The 25,417-nt window shown below is 45.9% G+C and overlaps 1 protein-coding gene across 4 annotated transcripts in view; it reads right to left on the bottom strand.

The window, feature by feature from the left end:
- Positions 1–788: 788 nt before the first annotated feature.
- The window catches only part of LOC147097313 (casein kinase I-like), a 226,966-nt gene continuing 202,337 nt past the window's right edge, over positions 789–25,417 (bottom strand). For all 4 annotated transcript variants that reach the window (XM_085972180.1, XM_085972184.1, XM_085972181.1 and 1 more), the window contains one exon: positions 789–11,868. In XM_085972180.1, the coding sequence (XP_085828306.1) occupies positions 11,814–11,868 (55 nt within the window). In that variant the 3' untranslated portion in view covers positions 789–11,813. The remainder of the gene's footprint in view (positions 11,869–25,417) is intronic.

The raw sequence follows: 25,417 nt of genomic DNA, 5'->3' as shown, positions 1-25,417 counted from the left end.
GGAGGAACTACTTCACTCAGAGGGTGGTAGGTCCATGGAATATGCTGCCCCAAAAAGCTGTAGAAGCTACATCATTACATAAATTTAAATCAGAAATAGACAGTTTCCTAGAAGTAAAGGGAATTAAGGGTTACGGGGAGCGGGCAGGAATTTGGACATGAGTCTAGGTTCGGATCGGTCATGGCCCTGTGGGTAGCGGAGCGGGCCCAGGGGCCGTGTAGCCTGATCCTGCTCCTATTTCGTGTGTCTAATTCTGTTAGATTCAGGAGATGGTTTTGTGATAGTAGATTGGCGGTTAGGATCAGATCAGCCATGATCTTATTGAATGGCGGAGCAGGCTCGAGGGGCCGATTGGCCTACTCCTGCTCCTATTTCTTATGTTCTTATAAAGCAAATGTGACGCCGAGCCACATAAGGAGATATTAGGGCAGACTTGGTCAAAGAGTATTAAGGCTTAAAGGTGAGGTAGAGAGGCGGAAAGGTTTAGGGAGGGAATTCCAGAGCTTAGGGCCTTGGCAGCTGAAGGCATGGCCACCAATGGTGGAGCGGTTAAAATCGGGGATGCTCAAGAGGCCAGAACTGGAGGAGCACAGAGATCTCGGAGGGTTGTAGGGCTGGAGGAATTGACAGAGATAGGGAGGGGCGAGGCCGCGGAGAGATTTGAAAATAAGGATGAGAATTTTTAAATACTTAATGTGGAAATGACTATTAAAAGCTCAACATGCTAAGTGTTTTTTGCTAAGCAGCATTAAGTGCAGACCCTGTACATCACAAAATAAAAAGTGCTGTAGAAATAACGTCAGTTTTAATTGGAATTTTACAATGGAACATTTCTACAGTACAATGATAAGACTGTGCAACCTTGCAGTTTCTACTTCCGAACACACAGAAGGTCCTATCCAACCCGAATGAAAGGGGCAAAGAAAACAAACGTAAGGACATTGGGCTGGCAAAGCTGGGCCTGGGTGAATACGGGCCTTCACTTTACATCACAGCACCAAACAAAGACAGTGTCAATTGACTGTTGCAACTCAAGATCAGGGAAAATGATTTTCTATCCATTGTGGAATAATACAAACTCCTGCACGCGAAGCCCAGGAAAACAAACGTCCCCATCAAAAATACAAGTAGCCCTGCTTCTTCGTGGACATCTAGGACTGGATGCAAAGCAGCTTTATCAATGAAGGCGTTCTTCTGAAAGGCGCATTCCAGAGACATGCTCCAAACACAGACTGTAGATCCCTGGGGGAGGGGGGCAGTGCTGGCAACACGCAGGATGAAATGTAGTGTCAAAGGTTATTGGGTAGAATTATCACAAGAGTAAAACACTGCGGATGCTGGAAATCTGAAAGAAGAACAGGAAACACTGAGCAAGTCAGGCAGCATCTGTGGGAGAGAAACAAGAGTTAACGTTTCAGGTCGACGACCTTTCATCACCAGAAACGTTAACGCCGTTTCCCTGTCTCCACAGGTGCTGCCTGTCCTGCTGAGTGTTACCAGCATTTTCTGTTCTTATTTTAGGTAGAATTATCATTTTGGAGTCAAAGACATTTGCCTTTTAAATTTTAAACTACAGAGCATTAATATCGACAAATCATTACAAAATAAGTGCACCCCCCAACTCTGAGCTACAAAGCAGTCCCTCGATAGTCAAGTATTTCATGCAATAACAATATTGATTTCCATATGCTTTTAGCCATCAGCACTCCAGATTTATTTTTTGGAGCCAGATGCCGCCAGACCATTTTTTTTTTTTTTTTTTTTTTGGAGGTGGGGTGGGAGGGGGGAGTTTAAAAGGCTGCACTCTTCTAGATTTGCCCTTCACAAAACAAGGGCAAAAGCTCAGGTTTCCAAACACTAATCTGCGAAGCTGCCTCTGCTGGGTTTAGATGGGCACATCACCTGACCACAACATCTATAATCCCACTCTGAGGTACAGGGGGGACCTGGGAGCGATGTGGAGACATGCGATTCTATCCTGGTTGTTCCAGAAATGTCACCACCTCCTCTCCCCCGCGCTCCCCCCCCCCCCCCCCCAAGCCTTCGGTAGATAGGCCAAGACAGGGGCTCCAAGTAAGGTGAGCAAAGTGCGCTTCCCCGCAATCAGCTGAACAAATGAATCCTGTATTTAATGCGAGTGACTTAATTAATTTTGGACTTCTTCTAGGAGTTCCGTAGAATTGAAGAATGCCAAGTATTTTAGTGAACGACCACATAATCCTGAATGCAGGGAGAAATAACTACACAGGGTTAGCTCGATTGCCATGGTTACCACCGTATAGGCTCGAGAACCTTGGGCAACCAGAGAACCTTTTGAACTCCCCTGCCGTACCATCAGGAGGTTCATGGGGTTGTTGGATTGAAATATTAGCGGGGCATCAGACGGAGTGCTCCTCAAAATGTCTGCTCTAACGGGGGCCATTTTAAGCCACAAAGCACAGCAATCAAGGGCGACAAGAGGTGCAAACAAGAGATGCTTACCTATATAACAATTCGAATTATGGTTGCAATTCGGTGGGACATTTCCCTTTCAATTACTGCGGGATGGGAAAGAGATCAAATGGTTCTCCAAAATCTCCAACTTGAAGGATGACTGAATGGGCTCGCTTCATTTCATCAGCGATCCCATCTCCTGTCCACCAATCAAATCTTGCATGTGAAGGACATTTGTAGTTGGTGTGGTTACATCGCAGGTTAGTGTTCCTGCACCATTGGTCAGTGACTAAGGCAGTTAAGTAAAATTCCATTGAAACCCGTTGTTTGGAGAGGGGAAGATGCTTTCATTTAAGAATTGTACATTATATTCTTAACCCATTCCGTGCAGGAGGAGTGTGCCTTATAACCAGCAAACTCTCGCAGCGTGCCAGAGATAGGCTCCTATCCTGCCGGGGTTAGAAACCATTGGCCTTATTGCCTGTTCCCGCCTAATGCCCACTTTGATACGAAAACACGCAAACCAATGCCGCATACCTTACAAACAAAAAAAAACATAATAAATATATTTACACAGCAGTGCCCATTGACCTCACTGCGTGACCTCAGGTTAATAACCGTGTCTCTGGCTGCAGCGTTGAGCATTGGACAATAATTGGCCATCAGGCTGGGAACAATGAACAGGCAACACTCAACCTGCAAAAACATCAGAGTCAAAAGCATATCACCCCCCCGCAGTCAAGCCCAACTGTGCAGCTTTAGCAGCTCAGCAAGCACTGGGTGACACAGCAGAACCTCGCACGTCAATCACTCCTGCTTCAAGACATTAAGACATACCAATTTAACCCGCTAAGCAGACCAGCCGCTATTCAGGAAGCGGACAACTTATTTTGGTCTCGATCTGTGTTTTTAAACCCCTCCTATTAACGGCCTGCCAGCTAAACAGGTACAGTATTTCAAATTGAACCTCGGTAGCAATGTTGGATCAGCTGTAGCCAGGCTATGGCTGTGTGAAAAGAAAAAGATTTGCATTTATATAGCGCCTTTCACGACCACCGGACGGCCCAAAGCTTTACAGCCAATGAAGTGCTTTTGAAGTGTAGTCACTGTTGTAATGTGGGAAACAAGGCAGCCAATTGCCACACAGCAAAATCCCGCCAATAGCAATGTGATAATGACCTGATAATCTTTTTTTTGGTTACGTTGATTGAGGGATAAATATTGACCCCAGGTATCCGAGGATAACGCCCCTGCTCCTCTTCGAAATAGTGCCATGGGGTTTTTTAACCTCCACCTGAGAGAGCAGACAGGATCTCAGTTTAACGTCTGTGAGACGGCACCTCCGACAGTGCGGCACTCCCTCAGCACTGCACTGGAGTGTCGGCCTAGATTTTTGTGCTCAAGTCTCTGGAGTGGGACTTGAACCCACGACCTTCTGACTCTGAGGCGAGGGTGCTACCCACTGACTGACATGGTAACATTACAGCGCACTGTAAAGACTGAACCTCAGAAGAGAGCTTTGCAATTTCTGATAAATAAATAAATCCCTCGTGTTCCATCTGCACAAGGTCAGTTGGAGCGCGGTGGGGAGAACCAGCTGGTATGGGGGCCCAGGAGGGACCAGCTGGCGCGGGCCGTTTACACTTGCAGTTTAAGATCAATCGTAGAACCAACTGTATAGTGCCAAGGGCCAGCAGTAGTGCGAGTGATCCTGAGCTCACTACACTGCAAATACTGTACCGGCTAACCACCACCTTGAGCACACCACTTTTGATCAGCACCTTAAGGTGGTGGTTAGCTGGTACAGTATTTGTCTCCAAGCGGATATGCTGGTACAGACTTAGTAAGGTTTCACTGCAGTTTGTTGGGTGCCCGACAGCATTTACGACATGGCTGCAAGGACGGTAGACTTTTAATTGGATGAGGAATTGCTAATATTTCCACCAACCATTTGGAGGAAAAAAAATTGTAGTTAAGTTTTGAAGGAATTGCAAGCTGATCAGCATCTGTTACCATGACATTCGAGTGCAGGTGGGCTCATGGAATCGCAGCTGCGGGGTTTTGCTAAACCCACCTGCAGCCAAATCCCCTTTCCTAGGGCAGCACCTGCTGCGCAGGGGTCACTCTGGCTGACTTGCTGAGACGGGACAATTAGGGTTCGAGATCAACTTATTTTAGCACCGAAGATCAGTATTGCTGCTCTTTCACCCCGTGGAACTCGGGTTTGAATCCAGCCCAGACCCATGGCTTGAACGACCTTGGTCGCGCTTGAACCGTCACTTCAGTTGCTAGTGGGCACCCACTCGAACAAATGTGGTAAGCTCGTGTTTAGCACAAATTGGCATTCCCATTCAGAATGGTCACTGCTACTACAGTTATACATGGCCTTGGTGAGACCACACCTGGAGTACTGTGTGCAGTTTTGGTCTCCTTACCTATGAAAGGATATACTTGCCATTGAGTGCAGCGAAGGTTCACCAGACGGATTCCTGGGATGGCAGGACTGTCATATGAGGAGAGATTGGGTCGACTAGGCCTGTATTCACTAGAGTTTAGAAGAATGAGGGGATCTCATTGAAATGTATAAAATTCTGACAGGGCTAGACAGACTGGATGCAGGGAGGATGTTTCCCCTGGCTGGGGGGGTCTAGAACGAGGGGTCACAGTCTCAGGAAAAGGGGTAGGACATTTAGGACTGAGATGAGAAATTTCTTCACTCAGAGGGTGGTGAACCTGTGGAATTCTCTACCACAGAAGGCTGTGGAGGCCAAGTCACTGAATATATTTAAGGAGATAGATAGATTTCTGGACACAAAAGGCATCAAGGGGTATGAGGAGAGAGCGGGAATATGGTATTGAGATGGAGGATCAGCCATGATCATACTGAATGGCGGAGTAGGCTCGAAGGGCCAAATGGCCAACTCCTGCTCCTATTTTTCTATGTTTCTGTGGGAGGGTGGGGTATGGCAGATGTCGGAAATCAAAACGTCACATTGTACAGTGGGCAAGGACTTTGAGGTTGGGGTTAAGGCACATTGCTGGGGGGGGGGGACGCAAAGTGGAGACTACTTCATTCAACTGACCCATGCCGTACCCAACTGAGGGCGGCTCAGGTCTGATGCCAGGTGCAAAAAGTGAGGCGGGGGGTGGGAAAGAGTGCTTCAGTCCCCAGCGCTGACATCCTGCACCTTAATGAACACAAATATATATTTAAAGAAAAACGACCCTCAAAGAGTTAAGGGTACATTATACTCCTGTTAAAATGTTAAAGCAACGCAATTTTGCACTCGCTCCCTGTAACGTATCAGGAGTATTATTAGATCTCAGTTGGCTCACTAAATAAGACACTCTGCAGAACCAGATACCTCAGGGGTAGGGGGATTGGGACATACTGAGCACATCGCTTTGCGCAGTGCTGGCAGTGGGTGTATTGCTAATCTGTTTGGAGGTAAGAGCCCGCCAGGAGGAAAAGGCTGTTCAGGTGCAGATTTTTGTCAATTGGTTTACGTTGCAAGAGACTGGACAAACCCGTGTATCTGACCCCTGGTAAGAGGCAATATTCTGAGCAACAAGCACAGCAAGAGAAATGTTAATGGCATTTGGGCCTGTTTCAACTTGGAGACAAGCTCTGCAACTCAGCTTATAATTCTGCACATTTCTAAGTAACATTATCGGTATTTCCCCAGAGACTGATGCCAGCAAAGGCTCAATCAGGCCACTACTTAGGAGCTTTCACATACACACAGTTCAGAGAGAGAGACCGTTCCAGCTTTCACAGCAGGTTTAGCAGGCGAGCGCCAGGACTGCACATATAAACTATTTAATTCTCAAATTTAGAAAAAAATTAAATACTAAAAAAAAATCAGAACAAAAGGTCATTTCAGCAAGAAAAGGAGACACACATTCAAGCATTCATTTAAAAAAAAACAGATTTCCACGGTTGCATTTTATACAGTTTACAAAAACAAAACTGTGGCCCAACTCCTGAAATCCCTTCCCCACGGATACAGAACGAGCAGCACAAAGGGCAACAGTTATAAAAGATGAACACAAACCAAAAAATAGATACTTACGGTTTTGTGTGTGATTATTAGAGTCTGGAATTTAGTGAATTTTATTTAGAAACTCATGCAGAACTACCATTCGAGTGCTATATTTACAACAGCACAGTGAGTAAAAACACAGTTTTTACTCGCACTCTCAAGGACAGAACAAAAAAAAAGTCCCATTGATAGTGAAACCTGATCACCCAGTCACTTTGATTAAATAAAAGCTTTCCCGTCTAAGCAGACCCACTGGTTTTGGTTGCTTTAGAAAAAGTTAGGACAATACTTAAAGGAACCTGGTCCTGACTAATCAGTTAATTGGGGGGGGGGGGGGGGGGGGAAAGAGAGAGAGAGAGAACGAAACTTGCAATGTTGTCTAGTCTAAATAATGTTACACCTGAAAGCTACAATTGTAAGCAGATTCAGGGAATGTTTCGGGATTGGTTTCGTCCTGAAGTGACCGGATATTATAGGCTCCACTGTAGCGATAAACGATTAAGGTTGCACGATCTTGTTCAAGTATGAGTTCTTACAGCACTGATCAAAGAACAAAGCCCCAAACACCGACATTTTAAGGAATCTCTGATGGGTCTGTACTGGGCCCCTAAAATAAAAAAAATCAATTCTGTACATTACCTCAGGTAGTTCCAAGCCTCTCCCAACAGTGCAACTCAGGAACGATTAATACAAATGGAGAAAAGAAAACACTTAACAAGGCAGAGAGAGAATCTGAGACAGAGGCCAAGGCCACTCGAAAGAGTTGGTCTGACCTGCCCCTTTAAGAGGTCATTGCCAGTGTTTTTTTGTGGGCCTTCCATTTCATAACATTTTCCACTACTGGAATGTCACAAAGTGTTAAAAATAAAACACACGCACAGCTACTAATCTGTATTTTGTAAAAGGTAGTTTATAAGTTGCTCTACCCGGCAGAAATTTTAGCACTATTTACTTTCAGCAATGTGGAAGTCATCTCATCGGGAAACATTAAAACTCCCGAAAGTGGATAGACCCTCCCAAATGGGCCAAATCTATTTTCGAATCTTGGTAGACACTCATGTGCTCCTTTAAGGAACCAACATAGGAGCTTCTGGGAAAGCTGGAATGTCTTAAAGGGGCATGCCAAGGTGTTCGGAGTTTTTGTTTTATGAGAAGTGGAGAAAAAATATAAACAGATAAACATTTTCAACAAAACTTTTAAAAAATAAAATTTGCACGGAATTCATAAGACTATAAGAAAGGCGTACTAATTAAATAACAAAAAAAAACACATTGTAAGATTAAGTTGCAGCTAATGCCCTGTGCAATCATTTTGTTCTTTTCGATTCTTATGGAGCTGCCTCCTGGAACGCATAACCCGTGCGTCTGTCTGGGTTGCCGGGGAGGTGACAAGGCGCCTCGTGCTTTAACTGCGCTACCAGCACTGCAGTAAGAAGCCAGCGGTGTTCGCAGCGCTCCCAGCGCGCTCACCTCTTGAAGGGCAAGAAAGCGGAGCTCCCTGCCGGCTCAGGGCATCGTGGGCCCAGAGACGTGCAAGGGTCTGTGAAACATTTCAAGCTCGAGCACTTGGGAGTGCTTCCTAGCCTCAAGAATGCAATCTCCCTCCAACGCTAACGGAGCTCTGTGAATGCAATGCGGGTAATATATTGCACTTGTACCTGTACAGTCCCAACGCGGAGTGTTTGTTTTTTTTGCTGTTGTTGCTGGGGGGCGGTCTTTCTCAGTTTCCTGATTTAGTTTTTTTGTCTCTCTGTTGCTCCATTAGTTACTTTCACAAAAAAAACTTAAGTCCTTTCGAAGTTACAGCATGGAATGGTTAAATACAAGTAGAATCGATACAGGTGTGAGGTTCCTGATCTCACAAATTAAAGTACAGTCTACTGTTAATTCAAGGTTGTATTTTGCTTGGGAAAAAAAAGTTGAATTAACCAGTGGTTTGAATTAAGCAATTTAAATAAAATTGCACAGCAGGCATTAACATAATTCAAGTTATGCATTAAGAGTAGATTGTACTTATTGAGTCAACAGGTTGGGCACAGAGTTAGCCACACCAATAAGTTAACCTGTCAGACTGGCAGGATACCTGGATATAGGGCTGGAGAATTTGGATCGGAACTGTCCAGACCAGACAGCTGGGATTTTGGTTCCTGTACTCGGACCAACCTGTTTCTATGCAGTGCAGTCAGTCACAGTTTAACAGCTCCCCAAAGCTCTTGGGGCTTTCATGTTTTGAGTGGGAACATCTCGAAGCGTGTAAGCTGCTGGCCTGAGGAACTGACCGTTTTAAGGAATAACGTCTCGTTCAGAAAATCGTGACTCCCCCCCCCCCGAGCCTTTAAAAAGCTGTATTTCTTTTTCTCGCAGAAAAATTGTCAATTAAAATAATTAATTATTTTCCGACAAGCCATTAAAACAGTGTCGCTGCACAATCTGGTAATTAAAACCAGCACCTTTTTTTCAGTGTTAAAAAGAGCAGAATATTAAACAGATAACAGTGTTAACATTTTTGTATGATGAGACCACAAAAGGACATTCAAATCATTTGCGCATCTCTTGAGAACATTACTTCAGATTGCTTCCTCCCAGCCCCTGAGCACGGTCCTGTGCTTCTATCTACTAAATCTAAACTCCAGGACAGATTAAGGAGTGCGTGTGGCAATACGAGCTGGCCAACGCCAGCCTTTTCTTCCTATGCAATGGAATGTTTGGCTTCCTGTCGTGCTCTACTTACACCAGGAGGTCACCAGGTGAAGTGATAATCAGCCGTAGAACTCGCACCCAGTCTTCTGGATAGAGAGGAGCATTCTTCGTCACGCGAGCTACTGACTGCCCTCGGTAAAGATTTTTTTTTTTTTTTAGTTTCCTGGTGCAAAGCCCGCTTCTACCCCAGGTCAACGCAGATACTTATCCCGACAGTGACGCAGGCGGAACTGCAACAAAAGGGCTTTGTGGGTCTCCCGCCTACAGATATCTCTTCAGGATCTTTACGTGCCTTGCTACACCTATTTGGATTTCTGAAGTGAGCTGGACCTCGTGATGTCCACGGTGACATTGCATCGCTTCAGTCTAAGGGCTTCAGAGGGGGTAACCGGGGCTCGGTGATGTTACAGCCAATAATCACAACCTGGTCCAGTCTGTTAGATTGGAATCTGGAGAAACTCCAGGCGGAGACGGAATTGAGGACAAGTTCAGAATTTATTAAAACCAAGAGAACTTGTGCACACAAGGGAGAGTGCACCCCTAGCTTGAGGAAGCTGGGTGGCTCTCCCTTGTGCACAAGTTCTCTTGGTTGTTTTAATAAATTCTGAACTTGTCCTCAATTTCGTCTCCGTCTAGAGTTTCTCCAAATTCAAATCTAACAAGTCCAATGAGTCACATATGAATGGCCAGAACTACCCAAACTCGATGAGCTCACTGCATTTTGGAAATACTTTGGTTGCGTTTACGTTGCTATGGAAAGGTAACTGCATTGTACCCTGCTTGGGGCACCAGTTATGGCATGGTTAATGTCTGAAACCAAGCCAAGGCCCAGTGATGTCACGTCCAGGCGTTATAGGTTCGATGTTGGGGGGGGGGGGGGGGGGAGGGCGACATCTCATTGCTCAAATTTGCGTCAAGTGTTTCTGCATCAACCGAGCTTCCTAACCCTTGTAAAACTAGGGGGGACGGTTTCTGGCAAATAGTCAGTTGCCGTGCGCTCGCCTTTAACGCTCAATGCTTGGCCAACCTTGGGGGGCACAGCAGCACGAGGATGGCGAGTAAAGCCACAGGCACTTTGCGGCTTCCTGAGGATACAGCAGCCTTAAGCAAGAATCTCCGCAGTCACTGGCCAGCAGGGACGGAGTCTGCTTAAGGATCGAATTTCTGAATACATCACAGAGGGTAAATTACTCTGCTCCCAGCCCCACCCCAACCCACCCCGCCGCCACCACCCCCCCAACCCACTTCCCATCAAACACTGGAAATAATCCCAATGAATTCAATCCTTTCAAGTTGGTACTTGCATGTTATGAAAAGAACGCTACTCTTTGGGACCTTAGAAAGATTGAGAACATTCGTACATTAACCACAATGAGAGAGAACATGAATGTTTTCCAATGCTTTGGCAACATAAGATGTAACTTGTCATGCCAATAAAGCGATTTGAATTGAATTGAATTGAGATGGAGACGGAAAAGCTTCGAGTCTACCTGGCCGGAGTCAGAAGAGTGCATCCCTTGAGAAGACACCACCCCACCCCTGCAGTGCTAATACCTACTTTTCTTTTTTGTCCAGTGAAACTACCTCAAACATTTAAAAAAAGCTGTTCATTCAATTTTGGCAACCGATTCGCAGTAGTTCTTAAATCAGGTGCTCTTGTCGAAGGCTTGTGACATTTGTAGGCATCCCACTTACGAGAAGCAAAAAATAAATCAACTCTCAGGGAGGGAGGGGGGGTGGGGGAATTAATGCTGTTTTCTGCTCTTTGGATATAACCCGTCAAGATTTCAAACTAAAAACACATTTAAAAAGTGGCAGTACTGGCTTGAAAATTACTGCAGCAGCCAGTGTGTGTTCACAATCCACATTGCGTTTGCTCTTTGATTGATTCTGGATACCAGCGACAATACACACCCACCCACCCCTACATTTAAGTGCACCTTAAGAAAGCAAAAGAGCCCACCTCTTTTTTTTCTTAAAAAAATTACTTCAGACGACATACACAAAAAAACACATCTGCCAGCGGCCTGAAAGTTGCAAACGAAGTCAAGAAAAGGCTGAATAGTGGGGGGAGGGAGGGGGGAAATAAAACAGTAGATTGTAAATTTCTCACAGCTTGTATGCTACATCACAAAATAGAACAACCATTTTTTTTGTTGCGACAAATGCACCTATTTCCGCCCGTGCCGCCACTGTCAGTTTGGCTGACTTCTCGTGCTCTGGTGGGAGTCTCTGCACAGAGAGTCTATCTGTACCCACGGTGAGTCTCTCGGCCCCCCCCCCCCCCGGCAGTTCGGGGTGGAGGGTGGGTGGTAATAGCCTGGGTTCTCCCCTTTCCCCTCCGGCCCCCCCTCCCCTCCACCCGCAGCCAAGAAAACAGAAAAGCCCAGGACGAGTGTCTTGTGTCGGTCTCGCCGGGAATTGGTCATTTTAAGAAGTGCAATTGAGCCTGAGTGTTGAAGGAGAAAAAAAAAAGGATCCTTTTCCCCAGCGGAGGACACACAGGCACAGGCAAAAAAAACAAAAACAAAATAAAGATCAGTCCTGAAGCTTCTCAACCAGTCAGGTGGCATTCTCATCCAGAATGAAAGGAGTTGAACATGCAAGCAGAGCCTCGCAGTCCCTTGAGAGCTGCAGTCATTTGTGCCTATTTGCGGCCTTCTTCCTTTTCCTCTTGAAGAAACAGCAACACCTGGAGGAGACGGGAGAAAAAAAAAGCCGTTAATAAAACTTCCAGAAGTTTTGCTCGTGAATGATTCGTTGATCAAAGGCCATTGATCATCATCTTCTGACAAGGGCTCAAGGATCATACACCTTACGCTGGATGTCCGCTCTTCCTTAATCTCCCCCAGATCAAAAATATCCAATTAGTACAGCTGATCTAGTCATTCATTCAGAAATAAACCTGCTCAAAAAAACGGAAAATACCAAACCGAAATGTTATATTTCATACCCAAATCAAGGGGAAGCTAGATAAGTACACGAGGGAGAAAGGAATAGGATATGCTGACAGGGTTAGATAAAGTAGGGTGGGAGGAGGCTCGTGTGGAGCATAAACACCGGCACAGACCAGTTGGGCCGAATGGCCTGTTTTTGTGTCGTAAATTCTAAAAACTATATACTGTAGTTCCATAGGTAAGTCGAACACTGATCTACAAATCCACGTGAGACCTAAAAAGGTCAGCACTGGATTACAGGCCTATTAAGGAGGATTGGCCGCGGACTGAGGTAAAATCCTTATATTGGCAACCCTTTCCACCCTCCCAGGATGATACCAACAGTCACCGTAGAAAATAATTAACCTCTGGTAGATTTTTGACTGCACTTAACAAATACAGGAAACTTTCGTTTAACCGGAGGTTAAATGTCCGGAAAGCTCTATCTACCGGCAAAATTCAGGAGCCGTTTCCTATAAGTTTTTTTACTTCTCGTTGCTTTTTTTTTTTTCCAGTCAGGCTCTGCAAGGTCTAGCTGAAGCTGTTGCTTAGCTACAGAGATGCCTTTAAGCTGCGGCCGACTGTTTTGAAGCTGTTGCTAAGCAACAGGGTTTGTTGATTCACACGGCGCTCAAAAGCTCCGTATGTTTTAACATTAGCGCTGGTTTCTACGGCAGTTTTGATGGTACGGCACCAGCTCGGTCCCGTCAGTGCCGGATACCAGAAAGTTTTCTGTAAATGGCCCTCGAGGACTCGGGTGGCAAAATATACCGGTTACGGGGCTGTAGTGGTTATGTTACTGGACTAGTGATCCAGGGGCCTGGACTAAATCCAAATGAAAATGAGTTCAAATCCCACCACGGCAGTCTGAGGATATGGATTAAGTTTAGAAGATCTGGAAATAAAAAGGTGGTGTCAGTAAAAGTGACCATGAAGCCATTAGGTTGTTGAAAAAAACACCCAACTGGTTCACTAATGCACTTTAGGGAAGGAAACCTGCCGTCCTTATCCGGTCTGGGCCTATTTGTGACTCCAGTCCCACACTAATGTGGTTGACTCTTAACTGGCAGTTGTATCAGGGTAATTAGAGACGGGCAATAAATGCCGGCCTTGCCAGCGACGCCCACATCCCGGGAATGAACTTTAAAAAAGTCAGACAGCAGAAGAAGCAGTTGAGGCGATTATTAACCGTCATGGTCCCTGGAGGGGCGGGGTAGGGTGGGGTGAAGGGAGGTCAATCAGGCTACCTGCCCGCGATCGCCAATCATTGGCTTCTGATGGAAGGGGCTGCGTCTGGGTAGCCGGCGAGAACAGGAGAAAAGCTCGGCCAGGATTCAATCTCAGTTGAACAGCTCACTCACACTCGCTATTTGAGTCACTCATGCAGAATGGCCGCTCGGGGGGCGAGGTTACTGGGGACTGGTTGGTATTGGTAGAACCATCTCCAGGACAACTCAGGGTGGTCGAGAGAGAGGTGGAAAAGAATTTGGAAGGACACTAACACTTTTCTCTGAGGGGAGGGCAAAGACTTCATTGGAAATTCAGAGAGGCAACAAAAATGGACTCAAAGTATCAGCCACATACAGGAAACTTTGTGCTATCCGGCACCGACGGGACCGAGCTGTTACCGATCTATCAAAACTGCCGGACAAACCAGCGCTAATGTTGAAACATACGGAGATTTTGAGCTCCGTATCTGGCAACAAACCCTGTTGCTTAGCAACAGCTTCTAAACAGTCGGCCGTACCTTGCAAGCGGTCTCTGTAGCTTAGCAACAGCTTCAACGAGACCTTGCAGAGCCTGACTGTTGAGAAAAAAGCAACGAAAAGAAAAAAAAACTAACGAAACGGCTCCTGATTTTTGCCGGTGGCTCGAGCATTCCGGACAGTTAACCTCCGGATAAACCAAAGTTTCCTGTAACATACTATGTATAAATTCAATGGTCCAGTCATGTTAAAAATGTAAATTTTCTGGGGGGGAGAGGGACGTGGAAATAACAGCATCTCAACATATATAAGAAAGATGATGCACAGGGGGAGCTGGATGCACGTGAGAAATTAAACTTCTTATCCTGGCAGTTAAGGAAATAAAATCTTCTGCCACTAGCTCAGTACTGGCATAAACTGAGCATAAAACAGAGGTGCAAACCAAACAGGGATTGAAAGAGCGTCAACGCACAAAATAGTTAGAAAGATGCAAGCTGTAATTTCTATTCAACAAGTTAAGAACTCAGTTGGCCAGCAGATGAAGTTATTTACGAAGCACCAGGATTGATCACAATGGCCTCTACAAGGGTGGGACGGTCGATCAGTTAGCCGACTGCCTCATAGTCATGTGCTTGGGGAGGTGGCAAGGATACGACAATTGGTCTACAGACGCTTCACGGCAGGTTCTGGCTACATTCTAAAACCAGAGAGCAGCCGATTTGCACTGGGGGTTCTCCACATCTTGTCCCGAGTTGTTGGACTCCATTCTGACAGCCAGACTAGTTAGTGCTTGATCAATCAGAAGGGTGCCTTGCCTACAGGGAGCTTAGAGCGGGGTGGAAGATGAGGGGAAGCCGACAGGGTGGGGGAGCAGGGTCTCGTGACACCTCCCTCCCCAACCACCACCACCAACTGGCAACACAGCATCAACAGGCCGCCTGGCCTGTATGCACAGCCACCCATCTGCATTTTCAACTGGAGCCCAGGGAGTGCGGCCTAGGAGGCAGTTGAGAAAAAGTTGTGCTTGCACAGTTGATCTGAGCTATTCCACAGGCATATTACCATTAACACCTAGGGAAAATCTATTCATTGCTGGATTAGTATGGATGCAAGTGTATGCAAATATCTGTCCTTAGTGTTCTCAGATGGTGATCTGAATACTGGTCTAGTAACACAATACTCAGACTGCGATGAGTCTATTACAGCACTCTTCGTACACAATATGTGGACAATAATTGCTTTCATCGTTTGTCAAGTAGTTTAATGTCTGAAGGGAGTGTAACCAGGAAAGTGTGAAGGTTGTGATCAGAATCCTGGGCAGTCTTTTTTGGCATCATTACTGACTTGGTCAACTCAGCATGAAAAGTAACACCATCTGCGTGCGAGCTTTCCCATTCTGCCTCTGTCTGCTGCAGAGATTTTGTTTTATTCATTAGCAACTGATCCTCTCCGCGGTCGTCTCAGTCTCCTGTACACTGTGTCTAACGCAGCAGTGCAGTCGTTGCCTTTTCAGTGTTTGCAGAGTTGTAGCACCCAAGGGTACTTTTTGTCTTTGGCCTAATCTACCGCAGACAAAGGGATTCTAGCATGAACACGACACAGTGCCACTACACTGAGAAAACGATAGCAGTCCTTTACACAGCATGCAACTAAACATTCTTGTAATACAACTAGGACTTCTGTGGCATGCTCAGGGTTGTGCCACAGTGCAACAGCTAAACTGTGCCATTTACCAATGTATATTATGGATTCTAAATTTCTTTTACACTATAGGCTGCTTGTTCGACTGACCTGTTACACTGCAGCTATCTGCTTTGTCGGTATCTGTGAAGCCCAGTACCTGGAGTTTCCTACTCTGTGTACAGCACCGCACACTCGGTGCTGTAGCAGCTGCTTATTCTGAATCCTGTGCACAGTCTTCTTCCCTTCCGCACCCAACGCCACGTGAGACAACCTATTTCTTCCACTGCTTTACACCGAGCAGATCGTGATCTGGGTTTCCACAACAGTCTCTTTTACGTGGAAGGTTGTTAGCCTGACACACACACCTCACCAGCAGAAATGCTAGATATGATGGTTGCGGGGGAAATCACCACCCCACTCCCATTGGATGTGGGTACCCCGCTAGATATTCTCGGCGGGACCCTGGACACAGTATCTAACTATAATTTTTTTTTTTTTTTTTAAATTATCAGAGTAAACAAAAAGATTTCCTTCAAATATTAAACAAAAAGCGAACTACTGCAGATGCTGGAAATCTGAAACAAAATACAAAGTGCTGGAAACACTCAGCAGGTCAGGCAGCATCTGCGGAGAGAACAAAAGTCAAGGTTTCGGTAACGAACCCATCTACTGAATTGAGAAAGGGTCTATACCAGAATCACCGACTTTTGCACTCTCTCTCTCTATACAGATGCTGCCCGGCCTGCTGAGCGTTTCCAGCCTTTTCTGTATTTTGCTTCTCGCAAGTTCAAGTCCTGAGAGAAACGCAAAGACTTGGAGAAGTTGCAGTGGGGCTGTCAACGGGCCAGCCGCAGGGTGTAAGAAATCGTGGATTGAAAGAAATAAGAGTCTGTTACGGGTTCCCTAGATCAGCAGTTTGCCTAAGTTTATGACACAGAAAGATTCCAGTCACGTCAGAAGAATAGCTGTACAGAGAGTTGAATCACAAGGTCAGAACAGAAAAAACAGGCCTTCGAATGGGCATAACTAGGCCTGATACGGGATGCAGCAAGGAGCTGTAGGATAAAGAAGCTGTCTATAAAGAGAGCAACAAGACCTTTAGAACAGAGATGAGGAAAATGACATCATGAGGCTGAGAGGGGGCTGTCATGGGTAGCTTCTCCCTTGTAATTGGACAAGAGGATGGGGAACAAATGATTGACACCAGGTATCCACCAGCCCACCGAAATAACTATAAATATAGATCACCGAGAGAGAAAATCAGGCAAAGGCTTCCCCGAGGTGGCTACGGCCTAACACCTTATTTAAGTTTAGCCTCTGAGGTGGCGGACGGCCTAACACCTCCAACAGCTCGAGGGATGACCCAATGGAAGTGACCGCTGCAGCAGACTGCAGGAATCCACCCAATCCGAGGCCACCGTACTGCCTCACCGTCCGTCCGGTCGTGGCATTCTGCTTCAGGAGTCGTAGATCGCGCTCTACCGTCATGGGTTATATGTTTACTTAGCTTAAGCCACATGTAATATCTGATTATGCTTTAAAACTGTAGCTCTTTAATAAAAAAGTCTTACAACTTCTAAGACCCTTTGGGTGACCTGTGATCCTAATCCTACAAGGGTCTGAGACAGGCAATGCACCCTCCAACAACTCTGATCAGCAGGTGATTGATAATGACACTCTTGAATTTCTGCCATGCAAAATGTTTGCTGAGCTTGAGCACTGGAGCTCGGTGCAGCCTTCGTGCATTTGCTGAATGTTTAAGTACATCTGCAGCAGATTCTCAGTTTCCTGCATTAATACAACTTAAAACGGTAACACTTTTTGTGGTGCAGTCAATGTAATCCTGTAGAGGGCGGACAACACAGCCAACATCTCTCCGACTCTAGAAGGATCATTGCCAGGCAATGTACGACATGGCCCGGAGTCCAGGGATTGCTCTGCACCTGGTAAATAGGGCGACAATACCCCAAGCAGGTTGGCGCTTGGGGCGGGCACCCTTGCTCAGAACACCAGTCTGGCAGAAAAGTCTGTGCCCTTGTTGCGTCTCTTCAGGCTTTTAGACCCCACCTTGTTTTAGCGTCTCCTGTTTCAATTTCAGATCCATTTACTTCGCACAACCTCAGCTGTTCAGATGGTGCTTTGTTTCTCTTATTTCAGCCATGCTTCTTCCCATCATCTGATGGGAAGATCGTCTACACCATCTCCGCTTATTCTTTGAAGCAGTTGACCGATAACTCCATTATGTTTTTTTTCTTTTTCGACCCCGCTACTTTGTTCCGATTATTTAAATGCTTGTTCATTTTTTTCCGGTTCTGATGCACCTGAAACGGCGACTTATTTCTTCCTTCCACAGAGGCGGACCTCATTTCTCTAGCATTTTCTGGTTTGGTTTCAGGTCTCCGGCATGTGCTCCTTTTTTTGTTTATGTTTTTTTCCTGCACTATTCTATGACTGGGTAGGATTGAGGCTTTGCACAACACTGAAGCTACTGACTGGATAGAGGCCCTTCAGCTTCCTCCAGGATTCACAGACTTACCAGGTTTCCAGCTTTCTTTGATGCTCCTTCCCTCCGACGTAGATTGGATGCGATTACCAAGTCTGAACAGGGTTCACAGCCGATATAGTGGGAAGGCTGCCGGTCAATATCCTGGGCAATCTTTCTTGACAATATTAATGACATGGCCCTCTCAGCACACAATCTATCTGTAAACTATACAAATCTGTTTATAACCGTTGCGATTTAGCTTTATTCAGTACCTAGTGACCCCTGTCGCTCTGTATATTCTCTTATACACTGTATCTAACAGTGTGGTGCAGTTTCTGTTGTTTCAGTATTTGTAAAGTTAGCGATATCGACTACTTATTTTTCTTTGACCCAATTAACTGCATATAAACAGAGTGCAGCCGACAGTGACATCTATTTTAAAATTTGGGAGGCACTGCACTTTTGATCAGTTGGAGCATTCATGAGATTTCAGAAGTCAATATTTCTCTAACCTGCAGCTATTCTTTCACAAAGTATTAAAGCTCCATAATTGCGATGCACGTTAAAGGAGACGACCGTTCTCCCAAGTGCGAGGGGGAACATCTGGAAAGTATCTCATTACCAGTGGAACAAACATCTGGAAGGTATCTCATTACCAGTGGAATAGGTTTTACTAAGTGCTTTCGCCCTTTAGGGAATCTCCAACATCCTATTTTTCTTAGGTTACAAGCATCAGGCAAGCAATCTCTGGGTCCATTCACAATTAGATGGCTGGTTTTAGCTTTCATGTGAGAAATTTGCTCGTCAGCCGCTCACTAGAAAAACTGATGTTAACTCAAAGTAAGCCTTGGTGCATAACTAATGTTTGGGGAAAGCCATCATTCAAGCCACATACTGTCAGAGTGGAGATAAATGGCATCAGAATAGCAGTGGTAATTTCCTGGAAACTCAATATTCTCTCTCTCTACTCTTGGAGTGTTCTAGAACAAGAGACCTCACTGCGCAGATTTCATTTACAATGGCGACAAGTTAAAAATAAATAAACCAGGCATATTGTTTATTCAGGGAATGGTGGTAACCAACAAGTGAAGCTGTTGGTCATTATGTGAAGTGATGAGTTGATCCTGGCTACTCGAAGGACAAGTACCATTCAGGCCTTTTTTTTTATTAAAAGATTAAAAATTCCGTCAACGTACCACAGTGATAATACTGTAGATTTCAAATGTTCTGTATAGAATAGAAATTTAGGTCTGGCGGGTTTGATGCTTTGCACTGGATTTCTACACTCAACTGAAAGTCCGCATTTGAGTTTTGCCCCTGCTGCTGTTAAACTCGGCGATTCACTGCGTTACACAATCCACTGAACTCCGTTACAATTCTTTGAGCCACATAAGGAGATAGTAGGGCAGATGACCAAAAGCCTGGCAGGTTTTAAGGAGGTCTTAAAGGAGGAAAGAGAGGTAGAGAGGCGAAGAGGTTTAGGGAGGGAATTCCAGAGCTCAGGGCCTTGGGAGTGATTAAAATCAAGGATGCGCAAGAGGCCAGAATTGGAGGAGCGCAGATATCTTGGAGGTCTGGAGGAGATGAGAGAGATAAGGAGGGGCGAGGACATGGAGGGATTTGAAAACGATGAGAAATTTTAAATTGAGGTGCTGCTGACAATGTGGGTCAGCGAGCACAGGGGCGACAGGTAAACGGGACTTGGTGCGAGTTAGGACACGGGCAGCATATTTATGGATGAGCTTAAGCTTAGGGAGGCTGGAAGATGGGAGGCCGGCCAGGAGTGCATTGGAAGAGTCAAGTCTCAGAGGTAACAAAGTCATGGGTGAGGGCTTCAGCAGCGGATGAGCCGAGGCAGGGGCGGGAGTCCCTTTGTCGGGGCAAATGCGTGGTGGAAATTACCAGCTAATCACACAATCAACGTGCAAACGTTCGGTCCCCTTTAATTCAAACTAATTTTAAACAGCGGCAGTGAGTGGAACGGAGCATGGGTTAACTTAGACCAGCTGATGCCTGATTGAATGTAGAGTGCTGGCGAGCATCAGAAACATTAGCACAGCATAAAGCACTTAATTTCAAGCTAAAAAAAAAAATCATTTTCATAGGACGAGCGGTCTGCGCAAATATCGCAAAAAATGAATCCGTTCCATACTGTCTTACTGGATTGGAAAGCAGCTTAGTGATAAAATGAAGCTAGATGAAATGGTTAGGGGCAGTAATTAGTGAAACTCCGCAGGCAATTGTTCTAGATCTATACTGTTTTAACTATTAATGCACGACATGGAGAAGGAACCTTCTATGAAATCTGTTGACAAACAATATGGCCTGACTATGGGGGAGCTATAGAATTCTCACGTATCAATGATTAATTAATTGCATGGGGTAGGACACATCTAGATAAATGCAACAATCTATATATTGGAAAGCAAATGCAAAATATGGGTACAGTAAAAAGGAATATCCATTAGCAAAGATCACAAAGTGCAGATGAGGGAAGCCATGTGACCCATCTAGCTCGCCTTTCTGTAGAAACCTGTGATCCTACAGTGGTTAAGGAAAAGGAATTTGCTGCATTTGTTCGCTATTCCCTTAGGTAATTGAATGTGAAGCAACCAACAAGGTTGATATTAAAGGCATGATGTCAAAATAAATAATTTGAAGCGTGTGCAGTGGTTATGGTATTAGATTAGCATCCCAGATGTTGAGTTCAAATCATGGCATATGCGAAAGCGAATACAATTAAGTCTGGCAACAGGAAAAAAATCACATCAAAAGCTACTGGATTGTCCTAAAAACCCAACTGGTTCTCTCATGTCTTTCAGGGAAGGGAACCTTCCACCTCTACGCAGGCTGGCCTACATGTGACTCCAGTCCCATACGGCATGGATGACACTTCAATGACCTCCGAAGTAGCTCGGCAAGCCAGTCAGTCATACAAACTAGAAGGGTCACCACCATCTTCTCAGGGTAACTTGGGATGGGTGACAAGCACAGCTTTACCAGAGTCACGCACATTCCAAGAACAAATTAGAGAGCGAGGCCACATCTGAATCATTTGAGAGAAATTTTGGGTGTATAGTGATTCTGGGATTTGGAGCCTTGTGTTACGAATTAACACTCTCAGAACTAGATGCGTTTTCATTTGTGAAACGGTTAAGAGAAATGATCCAAATTTTTAAAATGCCAAGAGGAATGGAGAATACAGAATTCATTGGGCGAGTGAACCAGTGTAGGTCAGCAAGAATGGGAGTAATGGGCAAGCAGAACTTGAAGTGGGACAGGATACCCGCGGCAGAGTTTTGATCAAGTTGAAGTTTATAGAGGGTGGCGGATGAATGGCCAGCAAGGAGAATATTGGAATAGTTAAGTCTGAAACTAACAACGGCAGCATAAGAGTTTCATTAGGGCAGGGGCTGAGGTAGGGGCAGAGACTGGCTGCAATGGTGGACATAAGCGGTTATGGTGGTGGATAGAAGGTAAGGTTTCAAGCTTAACAGTCAAATGAGGCACCAAGATTGCGAAAAGCCTGGTTCAGCCTTAGTGTGGCCAGGAGGGGGTGGAGTCAGCGGATTAGGAAGCAGAGCTTGTGATGGAGACAGAAGACAAAAGCTTCGGTCTTCCCGATGTTAAGCTGGAGGAAGTTTTGACTCATCCATGACTTGCTGTCAGATAAGGACAGTCAAGGGATCCAGACATATGGCGGAGATAGACAGCTGGGTATCATCATTTCACATGCGAAAATTGACCCCGTGTCTATGAATGATGTCACTGTTGAGCAGCAGAAGAAGATAGATGGATGGATGGATGCTTGCAGGTCCTTGAAGGTAATGGTGTGAGGGAGGGATGAGAAACCATTGCTGGCGATGTGCTGGCTGCTTTTGCATAGGTAGGAATAGAACCATCGAGAGTAGTCCCTTGGAGCTGGTACAGGTCCAGAGGATCAACTACTCAATGGTTCCCAAGCTGAGGAGTCATGGAAATGTTATACCAAGGAAAGCAACCGAAGAGAAGGAAGTTTGAGCAGATATTCTAGAATTTCACTTGATTCACTTTTTGGGCAGTATGCAAGGATAAACTTTGTAAGGCATTTCCCAGGAGATTAAATATAGTACATAACCCAGAAAGCACATGGGCCTAGAAATTCAGCGGCGCCCCATTTGGGGTGCCAGCCTCGCCAGGACGCTAAAAGCAGCGCCCCGGAAGTAGTGGCGGCCGCCCACCGGAAATTGACTTTGCGCGCCCCAGAGGGAAGCGTGGCGCTACTGGAGGCGCCCCGCATCCCTCTTGGGGCGCTGCAACTCAATATCGCTGCACAACGTGCCGCAGCGCCACATGCTGCAGCACGGCACACTGTGGTACCGCAGGCCTTCCTCCCCTTCTTAAAAGGGGAGGGGCCTGCTGCAGTGCGATCAAAGATCGCGAGTGCTGGCAAAAGAGCCCGGCACCGAGAAGTGCCGGGCTCTTGGAACACAGCCGGCACTCCGCGGTGTTGGGGGGGGGGGGGGGGGGCTCAGGAGGCCAGGGACGGCGGCGCGGAGAGGTGCTGGCAGGCGGCCAGCAAAAAAAATGGCCGCCCCGCACCTCAGCGCCTCTACCGCCGCAGGTAGACCCCCCCCGAACCGGTCGCAAATAGCGACCGCCGTTAAAGCAGGGGGCGCAACTACATTTCGCGATCGGGGCGCTGCGCACACCGATGAAGTCATCGGTGGCGGCACAGCACTAACGGCTAGTGCCGCCATAAGCGTACCGCTAAATTTAGCGGGAGGCGTGGCCAGTGGCGTCCAATCCACTAAGTGCCCTCTTAAGGCGCTAACGGGTGCCACAGCCCACTGAATTTCTAGGCCTTGGTCTTTGGAAGGAATTAAGTGGTTGGGCTCAAAGACCTTTTTGCATTTAATAATTTAGGTTTCATATTCCAAATCAGTAGCATCTGTCTAAGGCATGCAATTTTTCTTTCCTTTCCAAATTATATCTCATCTTCAATCCAACTGACGTGCCCTCTCTGTTGCTGAGGCAGATGGCACGCTCCCAGATCACTGGTAATGACCTCGCTGGCCAGCTACCAGGAGGCACTATGGATTACTCACAACTCACTATCTTCTCCGAGTTCCTGCCATCCAGCAGATCTTGGCATGGCTCAGGTCAGGAACTTAAGTCAACAGGATTGAACTTAAGGCCATCTCTGCTCCACGACACTGAGCACATCAGTACAGGAAACTCTCGATTTACCGGCACCTAAACAACCAGAAATCTCTGTTAACCGGCAAAATTCAGGAGTAGGTGCAGGTAAGTTTTACTTCATATTAGTGGCCGTTCCTGGATCTGTGGCCGGGTTCCTGCACCTGTTGCTAAGCAACAGGGACGCTTGGATCTCGTGGCCGGGTTCCTGCACCTGTTGCTAAGTAACAGGGACGCTTGGATCTCGTGGCCGGGTTCCTGCACCTGTTGCTAAGCAACAGGGACACTTGGATCTTGTAGCCGGAGTTCCTGCACCTGTTGCTAAGCAACAGGGAAGCCTGGATTTGTTGCTGTGTACGGAGCTCTCGTACCTTTTAACTATACCTCTCTGTAATCTGGACTTTTTGATAAACTGGCACCACGCCGGTCCTGTTGGTGCCGGATAAAAAAAAGAGTTTCCTGTACTCTAACAATGAGTGCCACCTGATTTAAAGCTACCTTTTAAAGAACAGAACACTTTTATTGTACAATGTGCTGCTCTTTATCTTCTAAGATCACCATCGCTTACATACTTGTTACACAAGTTTAGAAAGGGATGAGACAGCCCATAAATGCACGTACATTGCTTGCGCACGTACACAAAGCACAGCTACACACACAGATCCTGCGCACAGAAGTGGGCGCAATATTTGCTTCTACAAAGGTGTTTCACAAATTCTGGTCATTAACCCATTTCATGGTTGTAGGGCTATCAACATATGACCTAAAAATTGCCATACTATTAATGAACAAAACATAAAATCTGTATCTTGACAAGGAAGCAGATGAAAACTTTCTACTCCAACACAATGAACTATTAAACTGATATATTATTAAACGGTTATGCTCCACAAGTCAAGCAGGATTTCTTCATAAAATTATATAGAGTCATAGCTCAAAAGCTTCTCTGCTTAGTGATTAGAGACTTTATGCCTAAGTTTGTAGGAACAGCTGGAAAAAGAATTGCTCTCGTCTACAACATACAAAGCAATACAATGTTAATATTGGAAAGACGAGATGTGGGTCAGAAGCCCCACGCACCTGCGCCCATATTCAGTAAATGCAGACTAACTGAAGGCTATAGACCATTGCTACAATCCCTCCCGATTCTTAGCCTTGAATTATCATTTGACTGCCATATTGATTAAAAACACTATGGGGCAGCTTTGTGGCCATGAGATTCAACAGAACAATTTTAAGTGTCTTTTGCAGGAGAAATGGGCCGTCAAGGCTGTGTCCTCGCTTAAGAGAGGCAATTTACTAACAAAAAGCTGGGAAGGAAGCAAAGTCAATACTTGACCATCTTGAATGACCATTTGTGGTTTGTTAAACTCAATTTACTTTAAATAGCACATTAACCTGCTATGTAAAGGCAGGTGTGTTTTCATATTTGTCGGAGAAGCTGTCACCTTTTGCAGACTGACCCAGCATTAGGACTGCTGGGGCAACTGTCGAGAACCCGAGCCAAGAGATTCAAACAGACATCTCTGCATAGTCTCTGATCAAGAGCCGAGCCCGAGGTGGCATCCACAGGAGCGCCAATGGTATCGGGCTCTGAATGGAACAACCTTCCTTCACCGGTGCCTCGATAACATTGGGAGCGGAGCCTGGGGCAGTCTCTGGGACATGAGATACATGGCCCAGACAAGTGCCGGTACTAGGAGCCAAATTTGGAGCAATCTCCAACTGCAAGATCAGAAGCTGAGTCGAGGCATTGGGCAAAGGTTTGACGGTAGGTGTGCATCTGACTGCAAGAAAACCGCTCTGTCTCAAAAGGTCAAGTCTCTAAGCTACTTAAATTTTAAATATTTTATTAAAGGCCAAAGGATAGACTTGGCTTCTGTTGCTAATGCAATGTGTACCGCAAATTTAAAGATAGGTTAATGACCCTGTTCACATTTACATGGTAGTTGGGCCTAAGAGCCAACCACCGGTTCACACAACAGCCATCCAATGTGGATAGATTGTCACTTTTTTTTTTGTTTAGATTATTCTAGCCTGGTCCGCTCCCTCTTTCCCTGACCAAAGAGAGGGACTCACCACATGTTGAGCACTTTGACGCAGCTACAAAGAGTTTAAAGAGAAAAGACAACAGATTAATCCAAAGGAGAAAGCCCCGCTGTTAGGCTCATCATGCACATGACTCACATTGGGGGGGGAGGTGGAAGAGAGGGAAGAGGGAGAAGTAGCTGTAGGAGGAGAGGGCTGCAGAGG

Source organism: Somniosus microcephalus, chromosome 32 (assembly GCF_052327205.1).
Source record: "Somniosus microcephalus isolate GS21.2 chromosome 32, FLI_Smic_1.0, whole genome shotgun sequence".
Classification (NCBI taxonomy): Eukaryota; Metazoa; Chordata; class Chondrichthyes; order Squaliformes; family Somniosidae; genus Somniosus; species Somniosus microcephalus.
Note: the sequence above shows the minus strand (reverse complement) of the source record. Positions and strands in the feature narration are given on the sequence as shown.